The sequence below is a fragment of the Coffea arabica genome, chromosome 5c (genome assembly GCF_036785885.1).
Source record: "Coffea arabica cultivar ET-39 chromosome 5c, Coffea Arabica ET-39 HiFi, whole genome shotgun sequence".
NCBI classification, from domain to species: Eukaryota; Viridiplantae; Streptophyta; class Magnoliopsida; order Gentianales; family Rubiaceae; genus Coffea; species Coffea arabica.
The window spans coordinates 391,713-413,212 of NC_092319.1; the positions used below are offsets into that span (position 1 = coordinate 391,713).

General features: G+C 37.5%; 2 protein-coding genes across 38 annotated transcripts; one reads left to right on the plus strand and one right to left on the minus strand.

The window, feature by feature from the left end:
- On the plus strand, positions 1–19,047 carry LOC113722999 (uncharacterized). 36 transcript variants are annotated; one of them, XM_072050304.1, is made up of 41 exons: positions 1–253; positions 1,263–2,427; positions 3,140–3,366; positions 3,446–3,892; positions 4,004–4,168; positions 4,251–4,493; positions 4,584–4,829; positions 4,920–5,120; positions 5,248–5,499; positions 5,581–5,835; positions 5,919–6,164; positions 6,247–6,492; positions 6,576–6,830; positions 6,912–7,112; positions 7,249–7,446; positions 7,568–7,816; positions 7,904–8,161; positions 8,253–8,540; positions 8,669–8,911; positions 8,993–9,226; positions 9,328–9,576; positions 9,659–9,910; positions 9,999–10,262; positions 10,701–10,949; positions 11,043–11,300; positions 11,392–11,634; positions 11,721–11,975; positions 12,060–12,242; positions 12,377–12,628; positions 12,718–12,966; positions 13,052–13,306; positions 13,394–13,642; positions 13,723–13,977; positions 14,049–14,285; positions 14,374–14,619; positions 14,707–14,955; positions 15,083–15,304; positions 15,391–15,639; positions 15,725–15,970; positions 16,791–17,294; positions 17,371–19,047. In XM_072050304.1, exons 1-41 carry the CDS (start codon positions 212–214, stop codon positions 18,826–18,828), a joined length of 12,285 nt encoding a protein of 4,094 aa, XP_071906405.1. In that variant the 5' UTR covers positions 1–211; the 3' UTR covers positions 18,829–19,047. The 36 variants fall into 36 exon arrangements, with proteins under 36 accessions (XP_071906405.1, XP_071906411.1, XP_071906414.1 ...); XM_072050310.1 differs by having other exon boundaries at positions 15,758–15,970; XM_072050313.1 differs by having other exon boundaries at positions 13,723–13,917.
- On the minus strand, positions 19,007–20,678 carry LOC113723002 (uncharacterized). Of its 2 annotated transcripts, XM_072050340.1 has the most exons (4): positions 20,539–20,677; positions 19,974–20,013; positions 19,280–19,525; positions 19,007–19,171 (listed from the first exon to the last, which is right to left on the minus strand). In XM_072050340.1, exons 1-3 carry the CDS (start codon positions 20,559–20,561, stop codon positions 19,298–19,300), a joined length of 291 nt encoding a protein of 96 aa, XP_071906441.1. In that variant the 5' UTR covers positions 20,562–20,677; the 3' UTR covers positions 19,007–19,171; positions 19,280–19,297. The 2 variants fall into 2 exon arrangements, 1 of the variants encoding a protein (XP_071906441.1); XR_011814876.1 differs by lacking the exons at positions 19,007–19,171; positions 19,280–19,525 and adding an exon at positions 19,756–19,885 and having other exon boundaries at positions 20,539–20,678.
- Positions 20,679–21,500: the final 822 nt, after the last annotated feature.

Sequence of the window (21,500 nt, forward strand, 5' to 3'; positions counted from 1 at the left end):
AGCATATAACAAGTGGCACTTTGTCATTTTTTGCCTACTTTAGTAACACACGTCCATCAAAAAAGATCGTTAAATGTCATCTACTCTTCAAGGACAGACATAAAAGCCCCCCTTTATTCTTAAGAAAAAGAGCCGATTACAATGCAGACCACCTCATACGAATAGAAATCTAAGTCCAACTCGTAAGCTTATTCTTACTACTGCATCACAAATGGCAACTGAAGATGATAAACCACAAACCATATTTGCAACGGTAAGTGACATTCCTTTTATCTGATAAGTCAGCTAGTTTATACCACTGCTCAGTAGCCTATGCATCAATATTAGTTCTCAGATCATGTACACATATAGTCTTGACTTTATCAGTTATGTGCATTCTACTACAAAATGGCTATGTGAAAATTTGCAGAATAGCTGTAACTGAGATGAAGATTCTAGTATAAAACCTTCAAATTAGAATATCTTGTTTTTCAGTTTTTAGGGGGTTGGAATGAACGTACAACAAGAAGTTGACAGATAAGAGGAGATCATGTTAATTGGCATATGATCATACAGAAGTTGATTTACTGTACCAAACAAAATGGCGCTAGCCTCCTTTCAATATGTAGTATGACAACAATACCGTTGAGCAATTGTTCCTCCTAGCTTGATCTGAGTCCTTGAAGCCGGCTACACACACCTAGTTGAGATTGTCAGTCGCCTTATACTTAGAAGTTTCCAGTTTCCACTTTTATAAGCTATATTATGAAAGTATACCGGAACTGCTCATATATTTAGTTGCATATACAGCAGATCAATAAGTGAAATTTTTGACCTCATAAAGGAACAAACAAAGAACATCTTTTAGTTGAGGACATCGATTGTAGAATCTTTTTGATGAGACAAACCAGAAAAAAAAAAGCAAGCATGAACGTATTTACACTGTCAAGTTCCTCTAATTACTAATGGTTATTTAGGCTATAATCATATAGAACTTCTCCTCTGCAAGCTGAATTTTTACAGCAGACTCAATCCTAAGCCAAAACTTCAGTATTTTCGAGTATCAGTCTTACATGTTCGATTTGAAATCAACTTCACTGAGAATTTCTAACATGATGCTCGTTAGCCCAAAAAAGAATAATTTTAAGAACATAAAATGGAAAGAGGACAAAGTGCTGCTGTCAAATCAAGTTTCATTTGCCTACTTAAATGGCGCTATTAGCAATTGACCATTCATCTTCCTTTTGTTTAATGGTTTGCCTCCAAATTTTTTTAAATTTCAGGATCTTCACCTTTTTCTGCAAGAAACAGAGAAGGAAGTCAAAGAACTCCATACTATTGGTACACCAGTTAGCAACCATCCCCTTGCAGAAATAAAGCAAGTAGAGCCTCTTCACAATGATACTGACGGCAGCTATGAATCCGAAAACTGTGAAATGAATACCGAACCTGACTCAAGCAATCAGAAGAAAGCTGAGTGTGGAGGCAGTGTAAAGGAAGAATCAAGTAGACATTCAATTGAACCAACCTCAGCTCACAGTGCAGAAGTAAACAATGTTGGAAGAGGGGCTTATTTTGAAGAGGGTGGCATGGGGTACAATTTTAATGACACAACCGCATCCTTTGAAGGGGATCCACATGAAACAAGTTTCCAGGCTAAAGAAGCAAACTTCCCGAAGATCTCATCAATTACAGATGATATGAAGTTGGATTCTGAAATTTTGCATTCAACTGTCAGTGAGATAGATGAAATAACAGGGAAAGGAGATGGTTCTGATCTATCAGAAAGCACCTCAACACAAACAGTGTGCCAGAGTGACCGTATAGAAGAGGCCAAAGAAAATGCTCAAATTGCTGAAATACAGCCAGCTGGCCATGTGATGACCTTAACTATGACAGATTCACGTGCTGGAACAGCAGGACTTGGTGTTACAAATTATGAGGTCAAATCAACTCATGGGACAACAGATGGTGGCAATGAAGATGTTGGCATCTCCTGCCATTATGAATATCCAAACAATGAGGATGACAAGAAGGAAAAAGAAAACCGTGACAGCAATACAGAACAGCCTGGAAATAGCACTTTGGTAGCTAAATCGATGGATGAGACAATGTCAAAGAATAAGGACTCAGACAATGTTGAACAACTTGAAGGAAAGTCAAGCACCAAAACAGAAGGCATTCAAGACACAAATATATTAAGTCAGGACATGGAAGAAATAACGCACAATCAACTTGAAATTCTAGGTACAGGCTGCTTAGAATGTTCTATTAGTGAAAGAGGAAGCAGTTCCTATGACAGGCCTGAATCTGTCAGAGCAGTCTCTGATATACTATCAATGAGCGAGAAGGAAAGCCAGACCAAGGAAAATCATGGGGACGATACTGAAGAAACAGTGCAGGAGAAAGATGAAGTTTCTTCAGGAGAACACAATTCTACGTCACAGAGTGAGTAATTAAATTTCAGATTCTGTTCCTTACGAGTTCTTCGATGGTGACAAAATACGGCCTATTGTCAGAAATAGCATAATTATGCTTGTATAGCCAAGAACACATAAGATATGCTGCCTGCAAACTCAGTAAACTTCCCTAGATTCTCATAGACCCAGACTCGCAACAGTCATTCCCTCCATATGTGTAATCAAAAGGGTGAACTCATAACCTGAATAAAACAAGGGCAACAGATCACCTTAGGCAAGAGAAGCACATTACAATCTATGCACATGATCAAGTTGCAAGCTTTCCAACCTCAAAAGCAAAGGCTCCATCAAAAACAAGATAGCTGAAACAAAAAAATTAATTTGTGCATACAAAAAGAATATTTTAGTTGAAGAACAGATAGGTATGCAGTTAAATATTATCATTGATGCCACCAAAGAGCTAGAAAACAATTTGTATTCTGAAATAGAAACAAACTTCTTCATAAGATGGTTATGTAATTGACAAGTTGAAGGTGCCCATGACACTAACTACTTGGTCTGACCATTGAATCCTTCAACCCTCACCACTTAAGTTCAATAGCTTTTGCTTCAAACACAAAGGTGTATCCATTTTAGGTCAATTTTATGGAGGGTAAAATATCCAACAGTAAAATGAGACACACAAATTTGCCCACTTGGTGATAGAGAGTAGAACTGATAGCATTTGATACAAAATGTAGGTAGCCACAGTATGGAAAGCAAGTCAGGAGAAGATTTAGAGGTCAAGAATGTTATTAGCATGTGCCCCATAGAAGCAGCCAATTGCATGAATGATCAAAAAATCAGAGGCAACAATGTAGCTACTGATTTAGAAGAGGGAAACAGAAGAATGACAGAATCAGTGAAAGACAATAGCTCTGTTCAGGAATTTCAAATGATATCTATAGACAATAATGCAGTTGATGAGGTAAGCTGTTTACCATTTCCAAAAGTCTCATTTTTCATGTCTTGCCTATAAAACTAAATTCCACATACGCTGCAAACAGGCAAACAACCCAGTGTTGCTTCCTGTAAAAAATAATGGGAAAGAAGCATCAGAAACAGGGGGTAAAGAACATGTCTCTGAGGTAGATGATTCTGCACCGATAGAGTATGAAGACAGAAGGGGACTTTCCATAGGAAAAAAGACAGAGGATGAGAACAGTCATAATTCAGATGACACAAGCAAGGATCGTGAACAACTGGCTATTTCTCAGTCGCTGGGAAAAGAAAATCAGCCAAATAAAGAGGACCACCAATATGAGGAAGCAACTACGCCATTCATGAGTCCTGATGAACCTCTCCAATCCAAGGCAGACATTGAAAATCCTCAAGTGTTCACCATAGCAGAAGAGACAGAAATAAATGAAGACAAGCTTCAAGGTGAACCAATTCTTATTGAGCAATCGAATGAAATGCAAGATATCCTATTAAATGACCATTCACTTGAGAAGGTTAGGATGCTAAGATTTTGCATCTGAAATGTTATGTTTCCCTTATGTCCATTTCCTTTCCTGTACTTTCTTACATTTGGTTGAAGGCTGACTGAGGAGTCTATATGATAGATCGGCAACAAGCATAGAAGTAGAGAGGATTCTAGCTGTTGTTCTCCTCTAGAGGTAATAAACCAAAAGAGCAAGCAAGAAGATGATCTGAAGCTCGAAGTAAATCCAGGAGTAAAGGCAGATGGAACATTTGTTGGCACAAACAATACAAAAAGCAGCACCAAGGTCAAAGAATAAAATTACTACATCTTTCCTTTCTATAACATCTCACCATCACAAAACTCATGTTTCATGACATTCAAGCCAGTTTGAAGAACCTGAGACAAGCGATGCCACAGAGAGTTTCAAGATAGAGATGCCAACTGAAGAAAAGTTTGTTGAAGGGCCCAGCCAAGTTTTAGCAGCAGATGAAACAGAAAAATTCGGCACTGGAGAAGGAAAGGAGATAGGAAGTGAAAATAATAAAACTACTTATGATGATATCAAGCAAGAAGTAGAACCAGAAGCAAAGCCAAATGAAAGCACAAACAATGCAAGTCAAACTTCAAAGGTCAACAACCATGAACAACTAAAATATCATCTTTTCCATGCTTAACAACTAAACTTAGTTTTTTCTGATGTTTCATTGAATGCACAACAGACCGAAGAACCTCAGACAATTTATAGCACTCAGAGTTTGGAGAAACAAATCTCAGACGAAGAACAGGTTATTGAAGGGCATCACCAAACAGCAGAGGAAAGACTAAATGATCACCTTCCAGAAGATAAAAGGGAGAAAAATGACATTGATACAGAGACAGAAGATGAGTTGAAGCCAGAAGTGAAGACAGGATTAAGTACAGATGAAGTTTCTGACACTGTAGATGAAGCAAGTAACAGTAAAAAGGTTGGTGACAATTAAAGTAACTATAAATCCTCTTTTGCTTTTGCAATTACTCAACCTTGTGACACTAATGTTTTGTAAAACTCTTGTCAGTTTAAAGAAGCTGGGATGATTGAAGCCATGCAAAGTTTGAACAATCATTTGCTAAGCAACAAGAAGGTTGGTGAAGGGCCTTTGGAAATTGCTGAGCGATTAGAAAATTACAGCCCTGCAGAAGTAGGAAGGGAAAAAAGGAATGTCAAAGTTACATCAGAAGCAGTTGAGTCAAAGCCTGAGATATATACAGGACAAAAGGTAGATGAAATACCTAATGTCACAAAAAATTCAAGTGAAAGTACTGTGGTCAAACTACAAAAGTAATCAGATTTCCTCTTTCCTTTCTTCAAAGCTCAACTTCCTAAGATGTTTCTATGTATACCAGTTTGAAGAACCTGAGGTAATAGAAGCAACTCAGAGAATAAACACACCAATGTCAAGTGAAGAACAGGTTGTCGAGGGGCCTATGCAAGTGTCAGTTACAGAGAATGTAGTAAACTATTGCACTGCAGAAGAAAGAAAGGAGAAAAGGAAAGGCATTGATACAACTGGAGATGACTTAAATCCAGAAGTAGATCCAGAAGTGAAGGTAAATGAAGTATCAGCAACAACAAGCAATGCAAATCAAAGCAAAAAGGTTCAAGAACATAAAATTTGTTTCTTACCTTACTGTACAACTCAACTTCTTAATTCTTAAGTCCTATGTAATTTACCTCAGTTTGAAGAAACTGAGATATATGATGCCGCTCAGAGCTTCAAAAAACAATGTCCACCTGAAGAGAAAGGTCTTGAAGGAGCTTACCCAGTTTCAACTGCAGAAGAGAAAGTAAATTATAGCCCTGCAGAAAAAGAAGAGGAGGGAAGAGATGTCAAGGATACAGCAATGCAAGAGGAATTAAATCCAGAATTAGCTACAGGACTAAAGTTGGATGAATTATCAGAGTCCATCCGCAATGCAAGCACAAGTACAAAGGTCAAAGAACAAACACAAATTCAGTTTTCCATTTTCTGATAAGTAAATGTGCTTGTACTGATGTTCCAAACAATTCATACCAGTTTCAAGAACCTGAGCCCATTGACGTCACTCAGACTGTCAATAAACAGATATCACATGAGGAAAAGGTCATTGAACAGGCTGACCAAGTATCAACTCCAGAGGAACTAGTAAATTACCACCTTGTGGAAGAAGAGGAAAATGTCAAGGACACAACAACCGCAGATGACTTACAGCCTGAGGTAGATCCAGGAGTCAGGGCAAATGAAATATTTGATACCAAAGATAATGCAAGTGAAAGTACAAAGGTCAACAAACCTACACATTTCATCTTTTCATTTTGCCATAAAAAACTTGGTAATCCTGATGTTATATAAACATTGAAAGCAGTTTGAAAATCCTAAAATTGTTGATGCAACTCAGAGTTTGAACCAAAAGAGAAGGGAAGACAAGGTTGTTGACAGACCTCCCAAAGTTTCAACAGCAGAAGCAGCGAATTATTGCTCTCCAGACGTTAAGGACGAAGACAATGTTAAGGACGCAACACTCAGCCATGAGTTAAATCCAGATGTAGATCAAGGAGAAAATGACACTAAAGCATCTGAGACCACTGAAAATGCAAGTGAAAATACAAAGGTCAACAAGCCTACCCATTTCATCTTTTTATTTTGCCACAAACCAACTTGGTAATCCTGATGTTTTATAAACATTGAAAGCAGTTTGAAGATTCTGAAACTGTGGATGCAACTCAGAGTTTCAACCGACAGATGACAAGGGAAGAGAAGGTTGTTGACGGGCCTCCCAAAGTTTCAACAACAGAAGAAGCGGTGAATTACTGCTGTGCAGAGGAAGTTAAGGAGGAAGACCACGTCAAGGATGCAACACTCAGCCATGATTTAAATCCACATGTAGTTCAAGAAGAAAACGCCACTAAAGAATCTGAGACCACAGAAAATGCAAGTGAAAGTACGAAGGTTAGACAACAAAGATATCTACAATTTTGTTATTCATTTTTGTAAGAATTCCGCTTCATAATTATCATCAAGTCTATACAGGTCGAACAACCTCACTGCATTGAATTCTCTCAGAATTTCAAGAAAGACATTCCACATGAAGACGAAATTGTGGAAGGGCTTCACCTGGCTTCAACTAAAGAAGAAACAGTAAACTACTGCAATGCAGAAGAAGTTAAGGCAGAAGGCTATGTCAAGGAAACAGCAACCAGAGATGAGATAAAGCAGGAACTGGATTCCAAGGTAAGAGGCATATGAAACATCTAAGACCACAAAAACTGCAAGCATAACTCCAATGGTCTAACTACAAATTACCTAGTTCTTCTATTCTGTTACAACTCAACTTCACAATACTGATGATTCATAGCATATATAACAGTTGCAAGTATCTGAAAATAGAGAAGCAACTCGTGTAATCAACGCAGACATGGAAACTCAAGACGATGTTATTGAAGGAGCTCATCAAGTTTCAATTGTAGAGAATGTTGGAAATTATAGGCCTGCAGAAGAAAGAAAGGAGGACAATGTCGACAATGTCGACAATACAACTGGAGACAAGTTGTCAACAATAATAAAGGTAGATAAATATCCAACATCACAAAATTATAAACGATAAAGAGAGAGACTCTTAAAGTTTTGTCTTCCATTTTGTATAATAACTCAACTTTCATAATCCTGATGTTGCATACACATTCCAGCTTGAAGAAACCACTGGCACTGATGTGGCTGAAATTTTGGAGAAAGACAATCCAAGAAAAGACAAAGTCAATGAAGAACCTTCCCAAGTTTCAGCTGGAGAGGAACCAGCAAACTATAACCCGACAGAAGGAGGAAAGGAAAGGAATATCAATGATGCAGGAGCTCAAGATGAGTTAAAGCCAGAAGTAGCTCCAGGAGTAAAGCTATATGAAATATACGAAGACGTGAATGAAAGCAAAAGCACAAAGGTCAAAGAACAAGATACCCACAAATTTCAGGTTGCTTTTTTGGACTTCATCATGCATCAAGCTAACATTTCAACATATGTATGCCAGTTTCAACAACCTGAGCCAAGTGATACCACTCAGAGTGTCAACAAACAAATAAAAAGAGAAGATAAGGTTGTCAAAATGTCTCCGGACAAATTACCAGCAGACAAAATAGTAAATTATCAACTTGCAGAGGGAGTAGAGGTAAAGAATGTCAACGATAGAACACTGGCAGATGAAAACCACGAAGCAAAGCCTAAGACAGAATCAGGAATGATGGCAGATGAAATATCTGAAACGCATTATGCAAGTGAAAGTACAAAGGTAAAATAAGAATCAGAACTACCAATTTCATCCTTTTCTTATTGTAATAGATGACTTCATAATGCTTATAATTAATAACATTACACAACAGCTTACAGAAGCCAAGACTGTTGATGCAACTGATAGTTTCCAGGAAAAGATGCCACAGCAAGACAAGGTTGTTACAACTGCAGAACAAACAACTAATCAAAGCCCTGGACAAGAAGAAAAGGAGGAAAGGAATCTCAATGTTACAACAATCAGCGATGAGTTAAAGCCTGAAATAGATCCAGGAGAAATATCTCCGACCGTAGACAATGCAGAAGTAGGAAAGGAGAAAAGGAATGTCACAGTTACAACAGCAGATGAGTCAAAGCCTGAGAGACATATAGGACAAAAGGTAGATGAGATACCTAATGTCACAAAAAATTCGAGTGAAAGTACAGAAGTCAAACTAGAAAAGTAAATAGAATTTCCTCTTTCCTTTCATTAAAACTCAAATTTCTAATATGTTTCTATTTATACCAGTTTGAAGAACCTGAGGTAACAGATGCATCTCAGAGAACAAACACACCAATGTCAAGTGAAGAACAGGTTGTCGAGGGGCCTATGCAAGTGTCAATTGAAGTTAATTATTGCAATGCAGAAGAAAGAAAGGAGAAAAGGAATGGCATTGATACAACTGGAGCTGACTTAAAACCAGAAGTAGATCAAGAAGTGAAGGTAGATAAAGTATCAGCAACCACAAGCAATGCAAGTCAAAGCAAAAAGGTTTATGAACATGAAACATATTTCTTTCCTTTCTGTACAACTCAACTTCTTGATTCTTAAGTCCAATATAATTTACCTCAGTTTGAAGGAACTGAGATATTTGATGCTCAGAGCCCCAAAAAACAAAGTCCGCCTGAAGACAAAGGCCTTGAAGGACCTTACCCAGTTTCAACTGCAGAAGAGAAAATAAATTATAGCCCTGCAGAAAAACCAGAGGAGGAAAGAGATGTCAATGATACAGCAATGCAAGAAGAATTAAATCCAGAATTAGCTCCAGGAATAAAGTCGGATGGATTATCACAGTCCATCAGGAATGTAAGCACAACTACATAGATCAAAGAACAAAAACAAATTCAATTTTCCATTTTCTGATAAGTAAATGTGCTTGTGCTAATGTTCCAAACAACTCATACCAGTTTCAAGAACCTGAGCCCATTGATGCCACTGAGACTGTCAACAAAAAGATACCAAGTAAAGAAAAGGTTGTTGAACAGCATGACCAAGTATCAACTCCAGATGAAATATTAAATTACCACCTTGCAGAAGATAAGAAAAAGAGTGTCAAGGACACATCAACTGCAGATGAATTACAGCCCAAGGTAAATGCAGGAGTCAGGGCAAATGAAATATTTGATACCATAGATAATGCAAGTGAAAGTATAAAGGTCAACAAACCTACCCATTTTATCCTTTTATTTTGCCACAAACCAACTTGGTAATCCTGATGTTTTATAAAATTGAAAGCAGTTTGAAGATCCTGAAACTGTGGATGCAACTCAGAGTTTAAACCAACTAACGACAAGGGAAGAGAAGGTTGTTCATGGGCCTCCCAAAGTTTCAACAACAGAAGAAGCAGTGAATTACTTCTGCAAAGAGGAAGTTAAGGAGGAAAATGTAAATGATGCAACACTCAGCCATGATTCAAATCCACATGGAGTTCAAGAAGAAAATGACACTAAAGAATCTGAGACCACAGAAAATGCAAGTGAAAGTACAAAGGTCAGGCAACAAAGATAACTAGAATTTTGTCATTCATTTTTGTAACAATTCCACTTCATAATGATCATATTTCATCAAATCTATACAGTTCAAACAACCTTGCTGTATTGAATTCACTCAGAATCTCAAGAAAGACATTCCACATGAAGACGAAATTGTGGAAGGGCTACATCTGTCTTCAACTAAAGAAGAAACAGTAAGCTACCATGAAATTGTGGAAGGGCTGCACCCGTCTTCAACTAAAGAAGAAACAGTAAGCTACCGCAACACAGAAGAAGTTAAGGCAGAAAGTTATGTCAAGGAAACAACAACCAGATATGAGTTAAAGCCGGAACGGGATTCCAAGGTAGAGGTATATGAAACATTTAAGACCACAAAAACTGCAAGCATAACTCCAATGGTCCAACTACAAAATAACAATTCCTTCTGTTCTGTTACAACTCAGCTTTATAATAACAATGTTTCATAGCATGCATACCAGTTGAAAGTATCTGAAAATATAGAAGCAATTCATGGACCCAACACAAACATGGAAAGTGAAGACGACATTATTGAGGGAACTCATCAAGTTTCAGTTGTAGAGAATGTTGAAAATTATAGGCCTGCAGAAGAAAGAAAGGAGGACAATGTCAACAATACAACTGGAGACAAGTTGTCAACAATAATAAAGGCAGATAAATATCCAACATCACAAAATTATAAGGATAAAGAGAAAAACTCTAAAGTTTCATCTTCCATTTTTTTATGATGACTCAACTTTCATAATCCTGATGTTGCATACACATTCCAGCTTGAAGACACAAATGAGACTGACATGGCTGAAAATTTGGAGAAAGACATCCCAAGAAAAGACAAAGTCAACGAAGAACTTTCCCAAGTTTCAGCTGGAGAGGTATCAGCAAACTATAAGCCAGCAGGAGGAGGAAAGGAAAGGAATGTCAATGATGCAGCAACTCAAGATGAGTTAAAGCCAGAAGTAGCTCCAGGAGTCAAGCTATATGGACTATCCGAAGACATGAATGAAAGCGAAAGCAAAAAGGTCAAAGCACATGATACCTACAAATTTCAGGTCTCTTTTTCGAACTTCATCATGCAGCAAGCTAACATTTCAACATATATATATATATACCAGCTTCAAGAACCTGAGCCAATTGATACCACTCAGAGTGTTAGCAAACAAATAAAAGAAGAAGATAAGGTTGTTGAAAGGTCTCCGGGCACATTACCAGCAGACAAATTAGTAAATGATCACCTTGCAGATGGAGGAGAGGTAAAGCATGTCAAGGATAGAACACCGGCAGATGAAAACCTTGAAGCAAAGCCAAAGACAGAATCAAGAATGATGGCAGATGAAATATCTGAAACGCATTATGCAAGTGAAAGTACAAAGGTAAAATAAGAATCAGAACTACCAATTTCATCTTTTTCTTATTGTAATAGATGACTTCACAATGCTAATAATTAATAACATTTCACAACAGCTTACAGAAGCCAAGACTGTTGATGCAACTGATAGTTTCCAGGAAGAGCAGACAAAGGAAGGCAAGGTTGTTGAAGGGCCACCCAAAGTTTCAACTGCAGAACAAACAATTACCGATAGCCCTGGAGAGGAAGAAAAGGAGGAAAGGAATCTCAATGTTACAACCATCAGTGATAAGTTAAAGCCTGAACTAGATCCAGGAGAAATATCTCCAACAATAGACAATGCAAGTCAAATTACAAAGGTCAAACAACAAAATTCGTTATTTCATTTTTCACTTTTGTACCAGCTCAACATCACAATGCTGATGCTTCATAAATTTCTTACCAGTTCAAAGGACCTGAAATTGTTGATGTCAGCCCAAGTTTCAAGAAAGAGATGCCAAGTGAAGATGAGATTGTTGAAAGGCCACCCCAAGTTCCCACTCCAGAGGAATTAGTAAGTTATAGCCCTGATGAAGAAGGAAAGACAGAAACAAATGTCAAGGAAACAACAAACAGAGATTACTTGAATCCGGAAGCAGATCACAAAATGGAGGAAGATGAAATATCTGAGAGCACAAATAGTACAAGTAAAACTACAGAGGTATAAGAACAGACTAACTAAAGTTCATCCTTATTTATGTAACATCAACTTCCTAATATTACAGTTTCATAAAATTTATACCAGTTTGAACTACCTGAGAACATAGAAGCAACTAAGGGAGTGAACACACAGATGCCAAGAGAAGACAAGATTGGTGAAAGGTCTATCCAAGTTTCAATTGCCAAGGTTGTTGGAAGTTTTAGCCAAGAAATAAAGGACAAGAGTGTTGACAATGCGACTGGTGATGAGTCACCAACCAGAATAAAGGTAGATGAAAACTCTAAGACCACATTAAATGCTAGTCAAAATACAAAGGCCAAAGGAAAAATATTAAGAAATTAGTGTTCTGTTTTGGTAACAACTCAGTTCCACAATGCTGATGTCGCATAACTCTATTACAGCTTGAAGGATACCATGTGAATGATACAAACCAAAGTTTAGAGAAGGAGATCACAAGTAAAGACAAAGTTGCTGAACAACCTTTCCAAGTATCAACTGCAAAGGAACAAGTAAATGATATCCCAGGAGTAGGAAAGGAGGAAAGGAATGTGACAGATGCAGCAATCCAGGATGAATTACAGCCAGAAGTAGCTCCAGGAATAAAGCCAGATGATGCATCTCGGACCATGATGAATGCAAGTGGAAGTATTAAGGTCAAAAAAGTTAAAAGTACCAATAATTTAAGTATTCCTTTTGGTGATAGCTCAATATCATACAGCTGACAATAAAAAATTTATACCAGTTTCAAGAACCTGAGCCAATTGATGCCGCTCAGAGTATCGAAGAACAGATAACAAGTAAAGACAAGGACGTTGAAGGGCTTCACCATGTATCAACTATGGATGAAATAGTAAATTATCACCATGCAGATGAGGGAGAGGAAAAGAATGTCAAGGATAAAGCTATCATAGATGAATTAAAGCTGAAGGTAGAATCAGGAGTCAAGGCAGATGAAGTATCTGAGACACATTATGCAAGCGAAAGCACAAAGGTCAAAAATAATAACTACCAATTTCATCATTCCCTTTGGTAACAAATTACTTTGTAATGCTAACATTTGATAAAATTCATACCAGTTCAAAGAAGCAGAGACTGTTGATGCAACTAGCAGTTTCCAGGAACAGATGCCAAAGGAAGACAAGGTTGTTGAAGCGCCTGCCAGAGTTTCAACTACAGAAGCAGTAGTTAGTTGCCGCCAACCAGAAGAAAAAAGGGAGGAAAGGAATGTCAAAAATACAACAATCAGAGATGAATTAAAGGGCGAAGTAAATTCACACTTAACAGTCAGTGAAGTACCTGAGACCATACAAAATGCAAGTGAAAACGCAAAGGTCAGACAAAAATAATAACTAAAATTTGATATTCCATTTCTGGTTTAGATCAACACTGTAATGCTGATATCCCATAAATAATGCCAGTTCAAAGGATCTGAGCCAATTAATGTCACTCAGGAAGTGCCAATTGAAGACAAGGTTGTTGAAGGTCCTCCCCAAGTTTCAATTGCAGAGGAAACAGTATATTATAGCCATGCGGAAGAAGGAAACGCAGAAAGGAATACCAATGAAACAGCAACGAAAGATGAGCAAAAGGCCAGAGTGAATCCCGAAATAGGGGTAGAAGAAATATCTCTGACCACAAAAAGTGAAAGTGAAAGTGAAAGTACACAGGTCTATAATTTAAAATACCCACTTTAGTCCTTTTTTGTAATAACATTCCTACTGCTGATATTTGATAAACTTTATACCAGTTTGAGGTACCTGAGAGAACAGAAGCAGCTCCGGATATCAACAAAAAGATGCCAAGTGAAGACAAGGTTGTCAAAGAGCTGTCTTTCCAAGTCTCGATTGCAGAGCATGTAGGAAACTATGGCTGCACAGAGGAAAGAAATGAGGACACGAATGTTACAGATACAACTGCAGACAAGTTAGCAACAGGAATAAAGGTAGATGAAATATCTAGTACCACAAAAGTTGCAAGTCAAAGTACAAATGTCCATGAAAATGTACGTAAATTGTTTTTTGGTTTTTTAGCAACTCAATTTCTTAGTGCTGATATTGCAAAAATCTATTTTAGCTTGACGAAACTGAAGATTTCAAGAAACAGATTCCAACTAAAGACCAAGTTGTTGATGGAACTTGCCAAGTTTCAACTGCAGTGGAACTAGTCAATTTTAGCTCCACAGAAGAAGGAAAAGAGGAAGGCAGAGTCATGGATGTGTCAAAGCAAGCTGAGTTAAATCCAGAAGGAGCTCCAGAAATAAAGTCAAATGAAACATCAGAGACCCCAATGAATGCAAGTGAAAGTACCAAGGTCAAAGAACAAAAGTACCTATAATTTTAGCTTCCTTTTTATGATAACTCAACTTCATAATGCTTATCATTCAACTGGTGTACAACAGTTTCAAGAACCTGAGACGATAGATGCCACTAAGAGTTCCCACAAACAGATGACGTATGAAGACAGGGATGTTGAAGGGTCTGACCAAATTTCAACTGTAGAGGGAATCGATAATTACAACCTTGCACAACAAGAGTGGAATGTCCAGGATACAAGAACTCTAGATGAGTTAAAGCCAGAGGAAGATCCAGGAGCACAGGCAGAGACTATTTCTGAGACCACATATTGTGCAAGCAGGAGTATCAAGGTCACACAAAACATACATATAAATTTACACACACACACATATATATAATCAATTTTATCATGCTAATGTTTCATTAATGGGTACCAGTTTGAAGAACCTGAAGCAGTTCATGCCAACCATAGTTTCAAAATAGGGATGCCAGCAGACAAGGTCGTTAAAGAGCCTCCTCAAGTTTCAACTGCAGAGGACAAGGTTAATTACAGCCCTGAAGAAGAAAGAAAGGAGGAAACCAACGTCAAGTATACAAAATCTAGCGATGATCTACAGTCAGAAGTTGAGCCAGGATTGATTGTCAATGTATCTGATGTCATAAATGATGCAAGTCAAAATACAAAGGTCAGACAATAAAAATAACAACTTCATCTTTCCTTCCTTCTGTAGCAACCTCAGATTCATAAAATGCCTGATGCTTCATAAACGTTTACACAAGCTTGAAGATAATGAAAATATGCATGTCACACAGAATTGCAACGACCAGATGGCAAGTGAAGATGAGGGTGTTGAAGGGCCTCCCCAAGTTTCAACTGCAGAGGAAATACTAAGTTACAGTCCAACAGAAGAAGGAAAGGAGGAAAGTAGTGTCAAGGATACATCAGCCATTGATGAATTAAAGACGAGAGTATGTCCCAAAGAAAAGGTTGATGAAATATCAGAACCCACAAACAGTGCAACGGAAACTACACAGGTCAGACAACATAAATAACTGCATCTTGTCTTTCCTTTTTGTAATAACTCAACTTTGTAATGCTGATAGTTCATAAATCTTGCTAGTTTGAAGAACCTGAGATAATTGATGCTGCTCAGAGTTCCAAGAAACAGATCCTAAGTGAAGAAAATGTTGTTGGTGGGTATTGCGAGGTTTTAACAGCAAAGGAAATAAAACATTATACCCTTGGAGAAAATGTGGAAGAAACTAATGTGAATGATACAAGTGCTGATGAGCTAAATACAGAAGAAGATATCAGAGGAACGGTAGATGAAATATCTGTCAGCACAAATAATGCAAGGGAAACTACAAAGGTTAAACAACTAACATAACCATGATTTAGTCCCTTTCTATAGCAACTCAACTGTATAATCTTATATTTTATCAATTATATATCAGTTTGACAAAACTGCGACATCTGACGCCACTCAGAGATTCAAGAAGCAGAAGCCAAGTGCAGATAAAGTCGTTGAAGAACCTCACCAAGATCCAATTATGGTGGAAACAGTGCAATATTGCCCTGCAGAAGAAGAAAAGCAGCAAAGGTGTACAATGGATACGACAACCAAATCAGAATTGCAGGAAAAAGCAGACAAGTTGCCCAGAAGAAACACAGAAACTGAAGTGGCTACTTCAAATGAAAAGGTCACATAGCAATACAGTTCTATCTTTAGCATGATGATCTTAAAGCATGCTTGCAATGAATGAAAAGCTAAGAAATCCAATCCCAATGATGTTTCTTCCATCTTTCTCTTCCCTGCATGGCATAAGCACAAACAAGTTTTTCCTTGCTTCCCTGAGTGCATTAAGGTAGCTCATAAAAAAGAAATGTAAGCATAGACCTCTTCTTAAGGGCATCATATATATTTTGCCTGGATAAAACCCTAGGATACCAACCAGCACCTTTATTTTTCAGAAATCAGAAAGCCTACATGAGTTAAGTAACCTTTATATCATATGGCTTACTTGTAATAGTGCAGAAGAAATGACTGTTCTATCATCCATGACTGTAAAATTTTAAAAAATTAGTTCTTGATGATTCTTCCAACATTTACAGAGGTGCGGCCCACAAAGACTGGACTCCAAAAAATATAATTCCACAACAAACCCAAATTATATCAATGAAATAGTCCATCTCTTGCATAAAGAAAGAAGTAAAAGAAATAGCACAACATAAAAAGAAGGTCAAAAACAGAGGAATCGAACAGAATAAACTCTTCTAGGTCTTACAGGCTTCAGCATGTTTTAGCTTGCAGTCTTCATCAGGTCATCACTATCCTGCCATACCAAACATGTTTGTTGCATAATGTCATATACACTGTTTCATTCTTCTCTTTTCTCTAGTTTGACCAAAAAAAATCTTTTGGGTTTCTTAACTACAACTTTATTATGCATGAGGACCATATTTGTAATAACTAAGCTACCCATAACATGAGATTATAATTTATGTCCCATACTTGTATAGGTTGAAATTCCTGGAGTATGGTCTCCAAAGTACGACGAGGGTGTAAAGGGTTCTAATTACCAAGAAAAAATATTCAAATATGATTCAGAAGTGACTGCAACAGCATCATCAAAGAAATTAGGTGAATACATTGTGTCTGGAGCTGAGCCGCTAAAGCCAGTCCATGAAAAGATTGGGGATTATCCAAAGAGTGAAGATGTTGCCAAAGAAGACATAAATACTTTGGAAAGCCACAAGGATGATACAGTGACTCACTATTCACCAAGTGAATCATTGTATGAAATGACTAATGCCACAGGAGGCTTGGTTCTGGAAAAGCAAGAGGGCAGAATTGATAAAGCTGTCAGTCTACTTCTCTCTGGAACTTCTAGAGATGAAGAGAGCAATAAATTGGATAAAGAAGAGCAGTATTGTTCAATTACACAAAAGGAATCCAGAAAAGAGGTCAGCAGCATACCAAAAGGGAGTGGTATCAAAGATAAGGAAAAGGAAGAAAAGGTTGAGGTATGAAGAAATGCATAACAGTAATAACTTGAAATTTTTTAAATGAACAAGAATAGAACTGATGTTTTTTTCACAGGGACAGGAAAGTCTCCCAACATGGATAAGTGTGACGAAGCTAGACGGAGATGAAAATATCACAAAAAGTGAAAATGAAGATAAAAAGTTTCACAATCAGAGCAAAAACTCTGATTTTCCATTTACTGGGCAGGAGTCGGCAAGAGAATTCCAAGGCAACATAAAGGAGCTGCAACGTGCCAATGATTTCAATCTTGTTGCATCGAAGGTAGAAGCAGAAAGTGGAAGAGAAAGAAAGGCGAGTGATGAATGCGAAGATATGTCAAGCTATATAAAATCAGATCTAATTCCAGAAGTGAAGGTCATGGAGAGACCCAGAGAAGAAATCTTAACAAAGGCTGAATGTAAGGAAGACAAAGGTCAGGTTGATAAAATAGCACAAAAAGGTGGATTGGCTGATCTTACACAAGCCACAAATAACTCTGAGGACATCAACATGCCATATAAAAGTTCCATTATAATGTCAGATTTGGTGATTATGGCAAAAGAAGATCCTGAAACTGGCATTGAAAGACAGCTTTTAACTGAAGACAAAGACATCTCACTAATGCAAAAAGGCCAGAGAGGTGAAACTTTACAGCCTGAAACAGAAGAACTCAAACCTGGAGATGCTTCCCAGGCTGCAGCAGAGGCAGTCAAAGAAGAATATGGAGAAAAGGAACGACTTAATAATGACTGCAATGACGAAACACAGAAATTCAGATCAGCCATATCAGAAGAGAACTCAGAGTCTGAGCTGGTGCCAGAACAAGATGATAGAGAAGCTCAAGGCCAACAAAAAACCATCAACCAATCAAGATTGGAGGTAACTAGAAAGGAGGGGCCTTTTGATCCTGTGACTGAGATGGATACCAGTCTCCTTCTGAACATGCAAAAACATGAGGGGGGCCCTTGTTGTGATTCTGATAAGCAAGAAGGAGGAGGAGATCCAAATGATAGCTTAATTGACAACAAGAATCTCCCAGTCCAGGAAACAGAAAGCATCTGTGCTGGAAAAGAAGACCAGGAACCAGTAACATGCAACGAAGATAAGGAAACTGAAAAAGCAACAGGGGGGCTCATATTAGAGGAAAAAACTACGACTTCACTTCCTAATCTTCTCGAGGTATCAAAGAATGAGAACTCACAAGTGTCTGGAGACATTATTTCAGAAAGCAAGCAGACAATTCGAAGAGAAGGGATGAAGAATGGAATAACAGGAACTTCTGAACCTAAGGAACCGAACACTGATGAAGCTAAAGATGAAGAAGGGGAAGAAGATAAACAGCAAAGAGAAGAGCTAGGCTATGACCATCCAGTCATAGTAGAAGCCTCAAGAGATATCCATGTCAAAGCTTCTCCAAAGAAATCTCATAGTATCTTGTCAGGCGTTGGATCAAAAGTCAAGCACTCAATAGCTAAGGTCAAGAAAGCAATCACAGGGAAGTCTTCTCATCCAAAGCCATCATCACCAAAGTAAAGCAAGAAGATCGCCATTTGGCACCGCATAGTTCAGTTTGGAATCTTCTATTGCAGATAACTTGAAATTCATCAAACCAAGGACATGCTATCAGTTTAAATCTATCATGATAGGGAGCATTTCAAATCAGTACTTAAACAGCGCTAAGTGATAGGGATCATATATTCAGGTGTAAATGCCAAACAGATGTAGTAATACTCAGCTTTGTGTGTGTGTCAAGTTTCTGTTTTCACTGGCTTCAGAATTTGACAATATGTTGCGATGGCATGAAAATAATAAAGAGAAAATTACCAGACAACATGCTGCATGCTTATCCAGATTGCTAATCACTATATTCCAATTTCTGAAGAGCAATTTAAGCAAAAGCATTAAAGAATAGCCAATAATCATAATTCTTGATGTTAATGGAAAAAATGGTGTGAATGCCACAGATTATGGAAAGATTACAAACATGATCTGAGTTAGTAAATTAGATTCGTCGGAAGCCACGGAAAATAGCAAGAAACAATCTTTTAAACATCTGATCCAAATAAAGGAAGTCATAAACTTCATATTGCAAATGCAGCTTGTCATTATCTGAATGTCCAAGCACCGCCTTCTTCCATCCAAAGCTAAAATGGTACTGCTCTTCGTCTGAATATACTTCTCTTTCAAGCCCATCCTGACTCCCATATACATGAAATATATGTGATGGCTCCTGAATCACCAAATAGCACATGAAGCGCCCCAATGATTTTCAGTCATGAAAAGAACTGCATTTTTATTAAGGCTAAAAATAAAGTAGACAAGTTCAAATCAATACCAAGCTTTAAAATAAGGACCAAGGGATTGAGTGGAAGTGCTAAAATCATCATTATCGAACTTTCAAATTATGACTTGGGGGGAAATTTTTCTCACCAACTGCTGCAGACATATACAAATGACTTACCATGTACTAGATAACTGACACCAAATGACCATCTGAAAGTATGAAGAAAACCAGGCTAAGTTCTACCAGAATGAAATTTCCCGTTAGGAAAAGGAATTTGGATCGACCGTTTCGTCAATTGTGACCGTCCTAACCAATCAAAAAATTTTTAATATCTCATTATGAAGCATTTTCATGCATTTTCCAAATCTTTAACGTGCATGAGGAGCAGGCTGACCTCTATCAGGGTGCTCTGACTTAGGAGACTGCCGCAACACCTGAAAAGCGAAAAGTAATATTAGACATCAAAATGGTCAGACTTGCATCATGGGATTCAAATATCAACTCTCATCCACCAAGAAGAGAAATGCACAAAGGCTAGCTAAATGGTAACAGGAAAGGACTTTGTGCGTACAATTTATCACTTCTGCGCAATTTATTAAAGCTAAATGCCCTCCACCGAAAGATAAGCAAACGGAAATTGGAAAAGAATTTATAAAAACAATCGAAGGCATGGCAGCAAGATAACAAGTTAACACAGATAGGATAATAGCCAAATCTTAAAATAAAATACGGCAGGTAGCTCATTAAGGTTTAAAAAAATGCTCATGAAGCAAATATCATGAAGAACGGCCATTCACGGAAAAATCTGTGAATGGATACTTTATCAAATTGAAGTTGAAAGAATGAATATGTATGGACATGATCAGTATAGTTGCAAATGACAACGGTACCTTACGATCGTTGTAACCGCTGAAAATTGAAACAACAACTACACGAGAGTGGAGGGTCAGACAACTAACCAGATTGCGAGCTCCCCGTTCATTATTTAAACTTGCACAGGTCCACTCTTCATGGCATTAAGATACTAAAGAACATTTTCAAACAGTCTATGGTTTTATCGTAATAACCACATTCCGTCATAAAATTGAGGCAAGAAAAGAAGACTTGCAATGGAAAAATTTGTTGCTACGGATAAGGCGTATGTGTGGCCACAGTGGTGATGACGGCGGCGGTGGTGTCAATTGTAAGATTTTGGTGAAACTCGTCGGTCCTGAGAAGAATGAAGGAGGCGGAGGAGGAGGTCAAGGATGTTTGGATTGCCCATGCAATTTATTTTACTTGCATCATAAAGCTTTATGCTACATTTCCAAGGGTTAATTTTGGATAGGAGTTTATTTGGATGATTTATTTGAGATAATTACTGTTACACTTTTTGTAATATAATGTATGTGAAATAAAAATATGATTGGAAAGATAAAATGATAATTAGAATTTGTGAAACAAATTATTTTATATCAAAACATTTCAATCTAAACACAAATTAAATGAGTTTATTCCCGCTAGGTATGGATTCATGCTGCTTAATGGTAATTTAAATTTTAACTTCGGACTCAGAGAGAGAGAGATAGACTTTTTCAACTACTCAAACATCCAACTTCGCTCGTATATTAACGAGTAAATCCTATATACATTGACTGTGTATATACACTATCATCATCTGATTCATGACATGTGTGTAAAAATAATTTAAATTTTCTATGATTGTCATTTATCAAACGCTATACAGTGAATATATAGGAAACATTAATCCTATATTAATCTTATCACACTATATTTGCACCCACTTCATTTCCATAAAAATAAGCTCTCTTTTCTTATTGTACTTGTCTCAAATTATGGGTCCATTTCCGTTTTTGAAAAAATAGTCGGTGCATGAATTTGCTAGCATATCCATATTTAGTTTGCATCTTAATTAGTAAAT